A 16202-nucleotide genomic window follows, 5' to 3' on the forward strand; every position below is an offset into this window, starting at 1 on the left:
CAACCCATAATTATATAAAGATGCACAGAAAATCAGTAAATGACAGGGAGCCTGGCTGTTTCAAGAATCATAGATTTACATCCACAATGAAGATCTAACATTCCAATACAAGTTCTGCTCAGCATATCGTATTAAGAATTAGGGCCCTTGTGACATGTTGGAGAAATTAAAGTGACATGCAGAATCCTTTCAAAGAAGAAAATATCCAATACCTTTTTGACTGCACTACTAGAATATAAAATGATTGGTCAAAACAATATGGCACGTTTAAAAACTTGTAATTTCCTCACACAAACCATACAGAATGTGCCCAAAAACTGTCTAGATTACGAAAGGCACTGGTGCCTGAGATGGAATCATGGATTCTGATCACCAAATTGTGGACCCCTGCAAAACAAAAAGACAGATTAGCCTTGAAAAACAAGCTAAATTCAATCAGTTCTAAAGTTGAGAAAATCCAAGATGTGAAGCTTGCGGATGCATGGATAATCGATGCACTAAACCACATTTTTCAGCAACATATATAAAGTCGTGCTGCCTGGACATAGTCTTGCTGCTCCCAGGCAGCAATATGTCAATCGTCTTGCTGCTTGGGAAATCAACATACTCTTGAACAATTAAACCATGCAGTCACAGGAGACTAACGATGACAAAAGGACAAAGGGTCCCCTTTTCTACTGTGGAAACAGTGGCAGCGGATCCCATAGATGCAAGAAACTACTGAGCTATCATGGTATCATGGTTAGGCAGATAAAGGCCAACGTATGCAGGTCAGCTCTTGAGATACACATTAGTGAGCATCCTCACCCTAAGAGCCATCATAGGAGGCCAGACTCTGGAAACAGAGAGCTGGATTTATCGCATGACTTCGAGCTTTGGATATGGCACATGATGTTATATGGGCAGTCATAGCATTGTATGAGAAGGTTATAGGTCGAGTGTGCACCACACAAGGGATGTCCAAGGAGATGAGCAGTACCATTGGGTGCAGTAGGTACTAGGGTTGCCCACAGCCTCCTTGGACTAGACTTAGATGAGCTAGCCTCCTTTGTAGACACAATTGGAGGTCGAGGGTCAATCCTAGCAGTCAGCCATACCCATCTTGTTGTATGCAGATGCAGATGGACTGGCAGACAGGTAAGGCGCCTGCAGAAGACCTTATTTATTCCAGTAGAAGGAGCCAGCAGCAGGTCAGCGTAGCCACAGACCAAGTCTGCTGGTCTGTGGCTGGTTGGTTGGCTGGAGGGTCAGTCAGTCTACGCGCTTACCTAGTCCTATAAAAGGGCCCCTTGGGATATTATTATTATTATTATTTTTTTTATTTTTTTGGGGGGGAGGAGGGGATCAGTTCAGTCTCTGGGCATTCCAGCCTACACCAGTGTGCAGACCAACAACCTCAGAGAGTAGAGGAGTGGATGAGTGCAGCTGCGTTGATCCCGATTCTACTATATGTGGATGGCATAGTCCTACTCTCCTCATCAGCCGAGGGTCTCGTCAGACACTCAGAAGCACTTCAGACTTTCTACAAGACACCTGATCTGAAGGTCAACCTTGGTAAAACCACGGTCATTATCTTCAATGCGTCTCAAGCAGTCATACATCGAGAGTAGTTCACCTTCGATGGGACACTGAGATTGTTGCATCTTAAATGTACTTGGGAGTCCTCTTTTCAGGACGATCTCCATGATGAGACTAGGTATGCAGACCCGTTTGAGCAGAGGTTAGGCTGCACGTTCCAGACTTGAGCATCAATGCTTTCACTCACATTTTCAGGACCCTAGACCAAGAGAAAGAGACTACAGGTCCTACTTGCTCAAATGATGTGTGCAAAGGCCCCAGTCACGCATCATATCTTGTTGGGAGGTGACCATTTGTAAGCTCCCATATGAGAAGAGCATGGGGGAGGTGGAACATGATAGGATAGGGCTGCCACATGGACAGCACATTGGATGTCAGGTGGGCAGCATACAAACACATAAAAGACAAGACATGGGGCTGCCAAAAGGGCAGCACATAGGCTGTCACGTGGGCAGCACAATCAAGACATATACCTGGCTGCCTAGAGAAGACTAGACCGCAATCGGAGCAGAGCAGTGCATGGAACCCTGCCAGCAAGTGCCGCAATGACACATGGCAGCATCTGGGAGGGCTCAGCTTTGGTACGGCCTGAAAAAGGAGCTACAGGATGCCTCTGACAGTCTGCATGAATTGTCTGGAGCAGATGGAACATGAGAAGGCAGCTCGGGATGACCAGGAACAAGCCAGGACATGTGGCACATATGTATGGGTGTCTGCAAGTGTCAACGGAGCTGAAGCAATAAATTCACGGCTGGAGCAGGACCAGGACAGTGACAGGATACTTAGTAGGCAACTGGTTGGAGCAGAGTTTGGGCCAGTAAAAAGCCTGGTAACAGGCAGGAGGCTTGGGCCAGTCGCTGCATGCCAGAAGGGGCTGCTTCACAGACATCAGTTGGGTTTCACAGACCCAAATGGTTGGCTGGCTGAGTCGACTGATGTGGCAGGCCAGTCGGCTGATTTAGGACTCCATTGGGGGCCTGTAAAAGGAGCCCCTCCAGGGCTCATTTCTCATCCATCTTGTGGAAAGTTTGGAGCAGCAGTTCAGCCCAGCTCATGGCAGCCATGCCTATATGGTCCATGTGCTGCCCCATTGGCAGCCCACACAACAAATCCCTCTTACTTTTCTACTTGTCATATTAAGGCTCCCCTCTGTGCCTGCATTGTTCTGCCGTTTCATAAACCTTCCATGTTCCATCTCAAGAAAACAGATACTATGCTATTCTAGAAAAACTTTTTAAAACAGAAAATGTACAGATAGTTCTTCTGAAATCTTCAACCAACCTTCTGACGTAGTCCAGAATGAGGAGCCTTGGCCCAGGAGGAACTTTAACATCTCGAAGTGCACTGCAACAAGGTCAAAATTGACTTTAAAAATCTTTCCAAAGGATATTAGCACATCGTAGTCAAGAACAAAAGTGTTATGGATGAAAAAGGAAATAAGGGAGGGGTGCTGAGTCTGGGGAACACTTCAAAGGAAATTGATATGCATACATGGATGTATGCAAATGTAACCCCATATAAAAAAACCAATTTTTGCAATGGAAGCAGAGAAAACACGACACACATAATGTAAGGCACGGTTTGCACACCTGTCATTTAGGAGTGGTATGGTGCTGTCTGTTAGCAGACCTTTCTTGAAATTCTTTTCATAACGCTCCAAACCAAGATTTCGAAGCATGCCCTTTGCATTCACGTAGTATTGATCATCTGGAGGAGGTTGGGCTAATCTACCCAGCTGTAGTCAATCAAAAACTGACCAACATCAATAGGATTTTTTTCAACCAAAGGTTCTGAGTGAAATAATTGGGTTTAACAACTCCTTTCCTAGCACTCTTTTGAGCCAAATACCAAGTTTCATGGGGGGATCAAACCTTGTGCATGCCACCTTGGATGAGAGCAAACACGGCCCCTGTCATGACAGCATTCGAAGCCATGTTTGGACCTCCAACTCCACTGACCAAAGAGAACATTGCGCCTGACCCAAAGGCAGCCACCATGCTGCAAAAACCCAAATAATGGTAGTGATCAACATTAAAAAGTAAAGTATGATTACGCCACCAAAAACATCAACACATCCTAGTGTGCAAAATATGAATAACAGAAAACTCCTCACTTAGTCTGAACATCTTCAACACCTCCCCGTGCTCTCCTCATTGCACATGATATTCCTGAATTTACACCAGTCATCACAGCAAAATTGCGAGCCTGAACTAATGGGCCACCTGCTAATGCCTGGCAAAGGAATGGGTGAGTCTACAAGACAAATGCTCCATGGCAATACTGAAAACTTATACAAGAGAAAAGACTGCAACAAGCTCTTCATGTGAAGCCCTGATTGAAAGAGTTCATTTAAAAACACAAATAGAAAACCCAATGTGCACATCTGCACGAGTCACCGTGTATCACACCAGCTAGGAGGCATTGCCAGCCAAAAGTAAACCCTCTCTAACAGGGCCCCCTCACTGACTTCTTATGTACTTTAAAACCCTTAAATAAATGTAAAACAAAAGAACAATAGAGAACTCTTGCTTTAAGAAGGGCTTGCCCAAACTGACCAGGCAGACCAAAAATATGAATGCCTTATTGAAGGCTAGAGGTCACCTCCACACCTGTAAGCCCCCACATGAGAAGGACATGGAGGAGTGGTACAAGCAGCATATGTGGGATCTGAGGGAAGCCATGTTGGCACAAGAGAAGCCTGACACAGAGGCTGATCAGAGAAAAGAAAGCAGGGCACAAGTTCCTATGGTGGCTGCCATGTGGGCAGGCAGCAATGTACGCTGCGACATGGGTAGCATCTGAAGGCTCATGAAGGGCTGCTCGCAGGCCCAAAGTGGTGGGCAGAAGGGCCCATGTATAGGGCTTCGATAGAGCCTGGAATGGTCAGTTTATAGGCAGGACTGGTCGGCAGGCTGCAAACAGCAGCCAGAACAGTCAAGACAGTGAGCAGCATGGACTGCCAGTCAGAAGTCTGTTTGGAGCCATGCAGGGCCAGTCAGCAGTACAGCAGACGATGGGCCAGTAGGTGTCTGCCATGTGACAGGGCCAGTAGAACAGTCAGGAATAGGGCTGACCTGGTCGGGTGCAATACAGACTGGTCGGCCAGCCTGTAGGATCTGGTCAGCCAGCAGTGCATTTGCCCTATGAAAGGGTCCCATTATTGGGGGTCCTGTCATCATCCTGTGCCTCGAGATTGTACTGCATCCAGAGCAGCAGGGAGGTCAGTCGTCAGCTTACTTAGTGCCTCACCATTACCAGCATAGAAGAGAAGCAAGAAGGCCTAGGAATCCAGGAAGAAGAGTGCTCAGCCTGCAGGTCTTCACCAGCACCAGGAAGAGAAGCTCAAGGAGTGACCAGAAAGGCATCACTACAGCCAGCCCACTGAAGCTCTTTGTGAGCACTGAGCACGCAGGTGCTGAAAGAAGATGGAAGGTGCCAGGAGGTAGAAGACAGCACTGTAAGGTGCAAGGGGTCCACAATGCACATCTACACAGTACAAAAGCTGCTACATGGTACATCAAGACCTGACCACTGAAAAGTAATTAGTACTTGATATATGCCCCTTTCAAAGAGATCCTACATGCATAAGTGAGCAATCAAGACTCAACTCTCAATTCATACTAGTGGTTTCTAGACTCTCCATAGGAAGGCCAAAGCAACCTATCATAAGGAAAATGAAAACTGAATGTAGATCTTGCACATCTCTTAGCGCGATAACATGTTTGTACTAATAGGTCCAATCTAGATGATTCATTGTCTCTTTCTCAGAATGAATGCCGACTTGACATGTTCTAATATTTTGTAAAACCAAATAAAAATATATGCAGAAGAACAAAAAACATTGGTTTCATAGGCTTCTACAATTGTTACAGTTACAACGAAAGAAGGGCAAGAGTGTCTTCAAATTGGATTTAGACATGCATGGGGTGTCTCACATGTAATGTTTACTATAGGTTGGATGTTCATGTAGCACATAAAGACCAACACTAAAATATACTTTTGTTTGACATGGAATGGGTGATGATTGATACACTTGCACTAACACATGCTGTTAAATTCTAGGTCCCTTATGCACAATGATACAAGAGCACTATTGGCTTTTTAAAAGCAAATCGGTATATGCATCATAAATCTAAACTTAGTAATAAAGGTTAAATTGATATATGTAAGATTGTATATAAACCCAACCTCAGCAAGGCTTATTAATTATAACTAGCTTAATTAATCATAATTAGACGTAAGCTACACAACCCAAATTAACCCCCAATTTTCACTAACATGTAGATCTCAATGTGGTCTATTTAATTTGCATGTTAAGTGATCAAGGATCTACTACACGAGCAAAAGATACACTCCCAAAAGAAGATAATTCTAGAGATCACAGCTGCCTAACAGTATCTATATGTGGTGTCTCTCATTAAGCTAACATCATTGCCCAACACATTCACCTGCATTTGCAAACACAATTTTTTTTTTGGGTGGAAATTTTTGTTGCTTTATATTACAGAGTCACAATCCCAAAATGGATGTGCCAAAACACACACACACACACACACACCCCCCTCATGCACTCAGCAGTCCTTCACACAAAAAAACAAATCCCCAAATAGAGAAACAGAAGATAAGCAGAAATATGAAAAGATGGGCAGCAAGGCACAAGTGTAGGCACGTAAGCCACTACTCCACTCCGCTTCTGATATATGACCAGCCCCCACACAAGGCCAAGCACTCGGACATAGAGAAGGACAAGGAGAACGAGATAAACAGCGGTGGGAAAAGGACATGGCAAGCCACACATGCGGCAAGGAGGAGAGACTGAGAAAGAAGAAAGAAATAGAGTCTTCGGATCACCATGGGTCTATGAGATTGTAAGAAAGCTGATACAACAAGCTGAAAGGGTGGAGCTACTAAATGAGCATCAAAACTAGGGTGTTGGTAGTATTCCATTCATCACTACTGCAGGAAACGAGGAGCTGATTTCCAATGTACTGTATGTACCAAACTTGTGCAAGAACCTTTTGTCTGTCAGTCAAATGGACAAGCACAATATATCGGTCTTATTCGACAACGGTAAAGTCACTGTCACATCCAAGGCAAACGGAAAGGTGGTAGCTCAAGGAGTCGAGGAGCATGGGCTATATCGGCTCAACGCTCTGTTGGTGCACAGGGACCATGGCAAACCCAAATTGTGGCATGAGCGGTTTAGTCACATCAATTATGGCACTGCACAAGTTCCCACAGGAGGCCTCATCACGGGCCAAGAAGCCGCTCAAATTGATTCATGCCGACATCTGTGGCCCAATGTCGACAAATTTATTCACAAGTTCGCAATATTTTCTTTTATTGGTCGATGATTTTAGTCGCATGACGTGGGTATTCTGCCTGGCCAAGAAGTCTCAGGCTTATGAGAAATTCAAAGACTGGAAGGCCCAGGTAGAGAAGGAGAGCGGGGAGGTAATCAAAGCCTTCCGCACCGACAGAGAGGGAGAGTTCACTTCTATGGAATTCAATGGAATTTGTAAGAAGCACGGGATCAAGACACAGCTCACTACAGCTCGCACATCTCAGAGTTGTTGAAAGGAATCACAGGACCGTCAAAGAGACACGTTTGACCATGTTGCGAGGGAGGAATCTCTCGAAAGCTTATTGGGGCAAAGCCGTGAACACTGCCGTTCACATCCTTAACAAAACCAAGACCAAGGCTGTTGATGACAAGACTCCATATGAAGCTTACTATGGTAAGAAGCCCACAATATCTCATTTACGGGTTTTCGGTTCTAATGCATTTGTTCATGTGCATAAAGATGAGTGGACGAAGCTTGATTCCCATAGCCGAAGATGTATATTTGTGGGATACAGTGAAGAATCCAAGGCCTATCGCCTTTTTGACCCGGAAAAGAAGAAGATACTTATCAACAAGGACGTGATCTTTGAGGAGTCAGAGCCACAGCCTACAGAAGAGATTCCTGAACTTCCGTCATTACCCCCACCCAAGGTCACCATCCAAGAGGTGGAGCTGACTGAAGACCCTGAGGAGGAGCATGCTGTTCCAGAACCAGCTCTCAAAGCGACTCCAACAAAGGCACCTCCATCAGAGAAGAAGCTACCTCAGTGGTATTTAAAGACTTTAGCAGACTCACGGGTCACCGATATTCCCGAGAGCAGTTCAAGAATGCGGCGGTCTCAACGCAACATGAAGACTCCCTCCGTGAACTACACTATGGTGGCTCAGCTTGAAGAGTCCCGTTCCTTCCAGGAAGCGAAGGATATTCCAAAATGGCAGGAAGCCATGCAGACAGAGATGGATGACATTTTAAAAAATGACACGGGATTTATTGCCCAAACCAACCAAGCGGAAGGTCATTGGGACTAAATGGGTCTACAAGCTTAAGTTCAAGTCAGATGGGAGCTTGGACAAGTACAAAGCGAGATTGGTGGTGAAAGGCTATGCACAGTCAAAACGACTTGACTTCAACGAGACCTTCGCCCCCACAGCTAGGATGGTGACCATTCGGACAGTCATTGCCTTGGCTGCTCATCACAATTGGCCTATTTTTTAGATGGACGTCAAGTCTGCATTTTTTAATGGAACCCTAGAAGAGGAGGTATATGTGGCGCAGCCACTAGGATTTCAGATTCCAGGATCCCCATCAAAAGTCTGCAAACTGAAGAAGGCCTTATACGAGCTGAAACAAGCCCCTAGAGCTTGGTACCAACGGATAGATGTTTTCTTTCAGAAGATCGGGCTTCAGCGGAGTCCATCAGAGCCAAATCTTTATCTCAACATAGAGGGGGATTTGCGGCTGGTATTGATTCTATATGTGGATGACCTCATCATTACAAGGGACCACACGAAGAAGATTGCTCAGGTCAAGAGATTTCTCATGGAGGAGTTCGAGATGACGGACTTAGGCATACTTCACTACTTTCTTGGAATTGAGGTGAAGCAAGGAAAGAGCTATATCTAGATGAATCCAAGAACATTCCCAAACTCATCCTCTAAAAACAAAACATAGTGCAGTTTCAATCTCACAATAGTCACTCATAAGATTGAAAACCATAAACTCCATCACGCATAGCAGGGACTAGCTACTATGACATCCTCACTGATGTCATCAGTGCCCAATCGTGGGTGTAGACTATAGTGTAAAAATATGCTCTCTGTATTTGCCCAACCTATTATGAGATACGGGGACACTACCACTGTCTCTACCTCGAGGAGAGTGGCTTTGGTCCACTATCACAATTGATCCATTTCCATGACCATGTTTGTATCGGGCTCTATCTGATGGTGATGCACAAGCATAGGGAGATAATCTTGCGACAGATCAGAGAGCAATAGGAGGCGCCTAGACCACAAGACATGGAAACTGACCGGCCACAGCGAAGCGTCACAAACTGCTATACATATGAGCCGGCTCCAGGACAAAGTGGAGTAGAGGAGAAGGAGCTAGTTGATATGAGGGCAGCCTAGATTTGCAGAGAGAGCCGACACGGTGCCACTAAGAGAGGGACCAGAGATCACGCGCGAGACAGAGTGCCCAGAGCAAATTCTATTAAGGTCCGACCTATCACACCTTTCTCAGGGGGGGACTGAGAGAGACGAGGGGTCACCCTGGACATAGCCCAAAGAGTTCAGAGATCGAGGAGACTACACCCCCGCCACAGCACAAGACGACTTGATAGACGCAGATACGAGGTATTTTCACAGCTCACTAGAGAGCCATCACTGTGCCGGGCTTCGGTTTCTGAGTCCCAGCTCCGAGATCGACTTGATTCAGCTTGTGCTTGGCTGGTTATGGTTATGAATTTGCTAGCATAGATTAGTACTCAGCAAGGGCCCTAGCGCGCCCTTTGCTCCAGCCCACTAAGGCTTGTAAGCTAGACGACACTCAATATCGTTGGCCCACACTCGAGAAGGAACTTTATGCTGTAGTGTATGCTCTTAAGGTTTGGAGACACTACTTGTATGGTTCGAAGTTCCTTGTATTGACTGATCACCAGTCAATTAAGTATGTGTGTGATGGCTCAGAATTGAGAGGAAGGAAAGCTAGATGGGCAGAGCTAATGCAAGATTTTGATTTCGAAATACGTTATCGTAAGGGTTCGTTGAATAGTGTGGCGGATGCCTTAAGTCGAGTTAAGTTTGTAAATACTTTGTCATTTACGGAAATATCCTCAGACCTATTTCAATCCTTGAGAGGGCTATACGCAACTGATAGACATTTCAGTTCTTATTGGCAGAGAGTCCAGGATGGGAGCTCCATGGTTGACCAGGACTCAGGGATTGTGCCACCTAGGATACAGGCGGCGGGAGGTCAGTGGATGATTAGGAACGGCTTGCTGTTCCGGAATGAAAAGATTTGTGTGCCTGATGTTCTGGACCTTAAATCCAAGATTCTCTGGGAGTGTCATGATGCTCCTAGTGCGGGACATCCAGGCATACATAGGACTCTGTCTCTTGTGAAGCATACCTTTTATTGGCCTAAGATGCGTGCATTTATAGAAAACTATGTAGTAGGTTGCCGGGTTTGTCAGGTTACTAAGGCTGAACGCCTTAGAAGCGCGGGCTTATTACAGCCATTACAGATTCCAGGTAATAAATGGGAAAGTATTTCCATGGATTTTATTACTGGTTTACCTCGAACGCGCAAGGGTCATGACTCTATTTGGGTCATAGTTGACCGTTTGACAAAAATGGCTAGATTCTTACCTACAAGAACAACTATTTCAGCTGTGCAGTTGGCTCACGAGTTTGTGGACCACTTGTTCAAGCTGTATGGTTTGCCATCTGACATAGTCAGTGACAGGGACTCAAAGTTTACAAGTAACTTCTGGACACTTGTATTTGAGAAGTTGGAAACTACTCTAAGTATGAGTTCCTCGGATCATGCACAATCCGATGGCAGTACAGAGAAGGTCAACCAGTTGGTTGAAGACATGCTTCGGGCATATGTATCTAAGAGACAGTCTTCATGGGAAGATTATCTACCCATGATTGAATTTGCTTACAACAGTGCAAAGCATTCTAGTACAGGTTATAGTCCTTTTATGCTTATGTACGGGTTTCAACCTAAGTCACCAATTATGGTAGGATTAAAAGGGATTCAAAATGATGCTGCTAAGAACTTCTTGCAAGACATGCAGGAAATGTTGCAGTTTGCCAAGGAGTCTATTAGAAGTGCCCAAGATCGGGACAGATTTTATGCTAATAGACATCGTTTACCTAGAGAGTTCTCTGAAGGAACGATGGTATATTTGAGAATTCCTAAGGAATCCAAGAGCCTAAGTACTGGTTTGGTTCCGAAATTATCCCCCAGATACTGTGGCCCATTCAAGGTCATCAAAAGAATAAGACCAGTTGCATATCGACTAGAATTGCCTCCTGATGTTAAAGTACATCCAGTCTTTCATGTCAGTAGACTGAAAGAAGTATTGGGTGCAGATGATCAACTTGTTTCTCCTCATGAGATTATAGAAGTTACAGATTTGACTTTTATTCCTCACGAACCTGAATCTATTCTTGAATTTCGTGAAAGACAGATTCGAAATCGTACTATCACGGAATACAAGATTAAGTGGAAGGATCGTGTTGAGGAGGATGCAACATGGGAGACATTACAAAACCTCCAAAGAACATTTCCAGATTTCTTAGCGAACTCAGGAGTGAGTTCTTAGAGGAGGGGGAGTATGTCATGTGCACGGATTGGTATCTGACGTGTACTAGGTACACAGAACTAGCTCAGGTTAGCCTGGGGAGGCTTAGAGCTAGGCAGGCTTGATTCTCGAGTTGAGTGGCAAGGGTACGAACTATTTATAGCTCTTCGCTATTTTTGGCGCCGGGGCCCGAGTCTATAAAAGAGGCCAGGGGGTTCAGTTCTCAGTGTGCAGTTGGGAGCAAGTCTCGTTCCCAGGTGCTAGGTCTGATCCTGGATTGTGTCGCGGACGCGCGCCTGCATCTTAGCGTAGCCCAAGGCCCAGTGGCAGATCCAGGGCTTCACAGCGCCACCTGGTGGTATGGGACACCAGGCTGGTTTGGATCTGATTGGGAGTTCGTGCCAGTAGCTCAGCTCGTGGCTCGGAGGGGACATCTTCTGATTCGGGATCACATCCCGTAGATGTCACGGTTGGGTGGTGAGCAGCCTGCTCAGTTCTGATGTTGTGTGTGGTTATTTTGCAGATCAGGGGTTTCAGGAGTGCTGGGACGTGTCACCCCTGCTCCCCTGCCCCCTCTAAACGGGGGCTCATAGGTGGGGCAATGACTTTTCTAACAATAGGCCTGCATGGCCTCCCGCGGACGTTAATACATCTCTCTCTCCCTCCCTCTCTCGCACGCACCTCTCACAGATCCATGTGTATGTGTGAGTCTTTGTGTGACACGTCTTAAACATAGTGATCACTAGCTACAATTCAGATAACGTCAGTCACATTACATGTTTGCATAGACAGGATAATTAGATACCCAGTTGTGGTACCAGATCATCCTCCACCATGTACTAGCTCACTCGACCCAACATTTGCTCACGTATCCAGTACCATGTATTTGTTAGAGGTCGACATCTCCTGATGAGAGAGGGCCAGTGCTTGTGGGTGTGCCCGCCCACTGTGAGGCTAGGGTAGGGAGAGAGAGAGGGCTTGTGCTGTGGGTGTGCCTGCCCTGTGAGGATAGAATAGATCTAGTCAGCTGTAAGCAGCCTCTTTGTATGCTGGAGGGGGTGATCCGTTTATATAGGGGAGCAGCAGGCCTGGCCGGCTCCTGTAGGGCCTACTGAGTCGGCCCCCCTAGGCATAGAGGGGTGAGCCCTCTTATAGGACTGTGCCCCCATGAGCAGGCAGGTGGGTCGGCCACTATGCAGGCTGGTCGGTCAGCCTGTTGTACCTGACTAGGGAGGGGTTGGGGAGCTATTTATAGGCCCCCCTCAGCCCTCATTTTAGCACTTGGTGGAGCAGCACTTCACTGCAGACCAGCATCCGGTGGAGCAGTACTTCCACACGTGGACAGCCTCCTGTGCACCACCTGGAGCAGTTCTTCCAGGTGTCTTCTGGAGCAGTTCAGATCACTTCATTGTAGGGCCTGGCAGAGGTGCAGAGCCAGCCCAGTGAGCACTTGAGGAGCAGGGCAGTGGAGTAGTTCATCCACTCCCTTGTGCTCCCTTTTCTCTTGGTTGTTGAGCTGTTTGTTCTGAGCTCTCAAGCAGCCCATTGGTTCCGAGGTTTTCTCCCAGTTGTAGCGGGGTTTTCTCCAAAGATCACTTGCAGTTCTCCTGTGGCTTTCTCTCCTTCTCAGTGTGTGTGTGTGATGCGTGCTCTCTCTCTCTCTCTCTCTCTCTCTCTCTCTCTCTCTCTCTCTCTCTTCTGTTCATTTCTGCTACACTTCTCACAGTATTGTCCCTATAAATTTATCTGTCTTGCTTATGTTGCCAGTGGGTGAGCCTTGATACATAGGGAGACTATAAGAGGAACGACTAGAGACTATTAAAACCTATGTAAGCATAGTGGGTATAGCCTCCAAAATAATGTAAATCTAGAGTCATCTAGTCTATGACCAACCAATAAGCACCAGTCAAACCACCGTGAAATCGTGTGCAAAGTGGATCCTAAGTTTTCTAGCTTAGGTATTTCGGCCCTAGAAGTCAATCCAAGGAGGAGATCTATGTGCTGCCCATGTGGCAGCCAGATTATGTGGGCATCAAATCCCCCCATGCCCTCCTCATATGGGCTCACACATTGGGAGGTGACCATTCTCCTCCAACACTGCCCTTCAATGCAACACGAGCACAATGACTCAAAATAAGAAAAATCAGAATTGCAAGCCAATGTATCGTTGCAATACTAGCTTTGCAATAACCTTAGAAAGTGCTTGTTGCCAATAGGCCTGCCAAATTAGCAGGAATATTTAGATGGTTATCCCTTCAAATTTCAAAAGGCGCCTCTAGTCAATGCCGTGCTTACTTGTTGCCACGGGTGCCCAAGATAGTAACGTATGCTGCAAAAGAATGTGTCTACAACGATGGCAAACCTGCCAGACTGCTTCTCTTGTGTCGAGCTTGTACAAATTTCCTCCTTATGTTGCCCATCCATGATCTGTGCAAGCTCACTCTTCATGCTCACACCTAAGATCAGAAATCGTTGTTGATTCAGCTTCATTCTCTTGAATGACTCGGTAATCCTTGCACAATCGTTCTCTTTGTGCAATTCCACCTTCTTCCTACCTTTGTTCTTTAAGCCAGGCCACCTCACTAAACCTTCAGTCAAGCGGAGGAAAGTCTGTATGACTACCAACATCCTTACTATAGCCACATACATGCATGATGGATACACAGGTTGCTAAAGAATGGATTATGGTATGATGGCCTGGTGCATCCTTTAGCTGCCTCTGAAGTATGATCTCAGAGACACTCAAAGTTGCACCTAGATGGAGTAGCTATACCTTTGCTGAGGGTCTACAATCCATGACGGCTAACTCGTATATGGGGGTGAGGTCCACATGAAGTTTAACATTTACATAAAGAAATCCAAATCTCTCATATACTGTTTTTCACAATACTCCTCCATTTGTAAAGAATTTAACTGTCACGTGGACGTATCAAGGGAGGACTCTCACTGCCAATTGCTTGAGCAAATCCTCCTCATTAGTCATCTCTTTTAGGCACGTATGCATTGCAACGGAATAAGTTCTCTTGAGTTTTAACAATTGAGTATAATAAATTTGAAATATATAAATTTTTAACTGCTCAGCGTGTTACGACTATTTTTTACGCTTATATGTATGAGATACATATCTGAACTTCCAAGTTTTAATTTTACAATATTGCTAATGTGATTGAACCTTGTAAATTTGAAAACCTTTACTGAGTGCTTTGAGACATTTTTGTAGCTCGAAGCATTTCAAATGTTTCGTTCCAACGCGTAACCATATACCATGCTCGAATGAATACACATCGCCTTTCAAAGCTTAGTATCGTGGAGGCAGACAGAAGCTCTCGAACTTGATACCTGTAGTCTTGAATGCCTTGGGAGGAGGAAGGTGTGGATAAGGGGCAAACTTACAATGAGCATTTGCTCAAAAGACGTAGACAAGTCTACCTAGGATCTTGATACTACTTGCGTAATCATAACAGCTTCAAAAGAAAAAACCCATTGTATCCACTGAGACTTTGAAAACATATGTACCCAAAAGAGCTCTAGGCAATTCGAAAAAGAGTCTCCGAAACAAAACATCGGCAACTTAGCGGCAAAAGCCAAAAAGGAACAAGGCATATAACCTGAGCCTGCTGGAAAGATGCGAGAGCTTGAGGGCTCATTGCAGGGGATTCGGTAGGAAGCGCAGACCGCATGTCGCCGGTGAGGACGCCCATGAGGCCTCCAAGAAGGGCACCCTGAACAGCACCGGCGGTGGTGGTGAGGAGAACCTCGACAGGAGCGGATTGTTGTCGAGCCCAAGCATTGAAAGCGTGGCCTTGGAGGAGGGTTCTAATGGTGGACTCAACATTCTTGAATCGCTGCTGAAAAGGTGGGGGTGAAGAAGAAGAAGAAGAAGAAGAAGAGCTACGTTCAACGATTTCCTCCTTCTCTTGCTGCATCCTGTGAAGTGGGCTTTGCAAAAGCCCTTCTTCTCTCTTGTAAAATGCCCAAGAAAAGCCTGTATTGCCCCCCAAGTACGTTTCTAGCTCAGCTCCAATATTCACTATCTTCCTACCTCCCAGAAATTAGCTCTTTCATAAGACTCTAGGCCTCTCAACCTCCTTGGACTCTCTCTCTCACACGAGTTTTATCACAGTTTGTGTGCCCAAGTGGCCACCCTGAGCTTGTGAGCATGGGTTTTTGGCCCTCCAAGAGTCCTCACAAGGGTTTGAGCTTGTGAGCATGGGTTTTTGGCCCTCCAAGAGTCCTCACAAGGGTTTTTGGCCCTGTAAGGGGCAAGGGGGTGTGGTTTTGTGTAGATGATGGCTTTCCTTTGAGAGAAGTCATGTTGACTTGTTTAGGGCCTATGGAATGGGTTTGGTTTTGTGTAGATGATGGTTTTCCTTGGAGAAAAGTCAAGTTGACTTGTTTAGGCTGCTATTAATTGTAATTATAGTGGTAATTGTAGTTAGTTGGAACTTTAGGGTTAGATTGTGGTATCCCATGTTATTCCCCTAGCGTAAGTTCTCTTTCCTTTTGCAGGGCCTCAGTGGCATTGCCAGCTTGTTATGGTAGGCAGCCTAGAAGGAAGTTTTCCTTTTCTAAGCCCTCGTTAAGCCATGTGTCATGATTATAGGCATTGATCTTTATGCAGATCCAAGGGTTTGAAAGAGCCATGATGGAAAGGCTGCCTACCGCAACCTAGTTTCCCCTCCTAAGGGCATTGAGGGAAAAAGGAAGGAATTAAGGATGTATGTTTTTCCCTTGAAAGAGCATCTCTCTCAAATCAATGTTTCTCAAGGGTAGGGGATATAGTTGGGTGCTATTTCCCTTATTTTCCCTAGATTCCCCCTCGTGCATTTGCACAACATAAGGAAAATACATAAGGCCCCTAAAGGACTATGGGAAAATGGTTGGTTTTTACTGTCCATCTACTCGTCCTTTCATTGAAAGCATCATTACAAGCAAGGCCAGCTAGAGAAGCATGCATGCAACTACTC

At 45.7% G+C, this 16202-nt stretch overlaps 1 protein-coding gene across 1 annotated transcript; it reads right to left on the reverse strand.

Moving 5' to 3' along the window:
• Window positions 1–56: 56 nt before the first annotated feature.
• On the reverse strand, window positions 57–15291 carry LOC147895095 (Mitochondrial import inner membrane translocase subunit Tim17/Tim22/Tim23 family protein). The gene is made up of 6 exons (XM_087383700.1): window positions 14844–15291; window positions 3692–3810; window positions 3450–3576; window positions 3168–3313; window positions 2860–2922; window positions 57–387 (listed from the first exon to the last, which is right to left on the reverse strand). Exons 1-6 carry the CDS (start codon window positions 15159–15161, stop codon window positions 357–359), a joined length of 804 nt encoding a protein of 267 aa, XP_087239826.1. The 5' UTR covers window positions 15162–15291; the 3' UTR covers window positions 57–356.
• Between the last annotated feature and the right edge of the window lie 911 nt (window positions 15292–16202).

Source organism: Dipteris shenzhenensis, chromosome 13, assembly GCF_047967505.1.
Source record: "Dipteris shenzhenensis isolate YYH24624 ecotype China chromosome 13, Dip_SZ_1.0, whole genome shotgun sequence".
In the NCBI taxonomy this organism is placed as follows: domain Eukaryota; kingdom Viridiplantae; phylum Streptophyta; class Polypodiopsida; order Gleicheniales; family Dipteridaceae; genus Dipteris; species Dipteris shenzhenensis.

Coding starts and splice junctions, on each gene's coding strand:
- LOC147895095 (XM_087383700.1), bottom strand. CDS start 15,161: ATGCAGCAAGAGAAGGAGGAAATCGTTGAACGTAGCTCTTCTTCTTCT. Junction 2,923..3,167: donor ATACCACTCCTAAATGACAG/GTGTGCAAACCG, acceptor ACCTTGTTGCAG/TGCACTTCGAGATGTTAAAG. Junction 388..2,859: donor ATTCTGGACTACGTCAGAAG/GTTGGTTGAAGA, acceptor TTTGTTTTGCAG/GGGTCCACAATTTGGTGATC.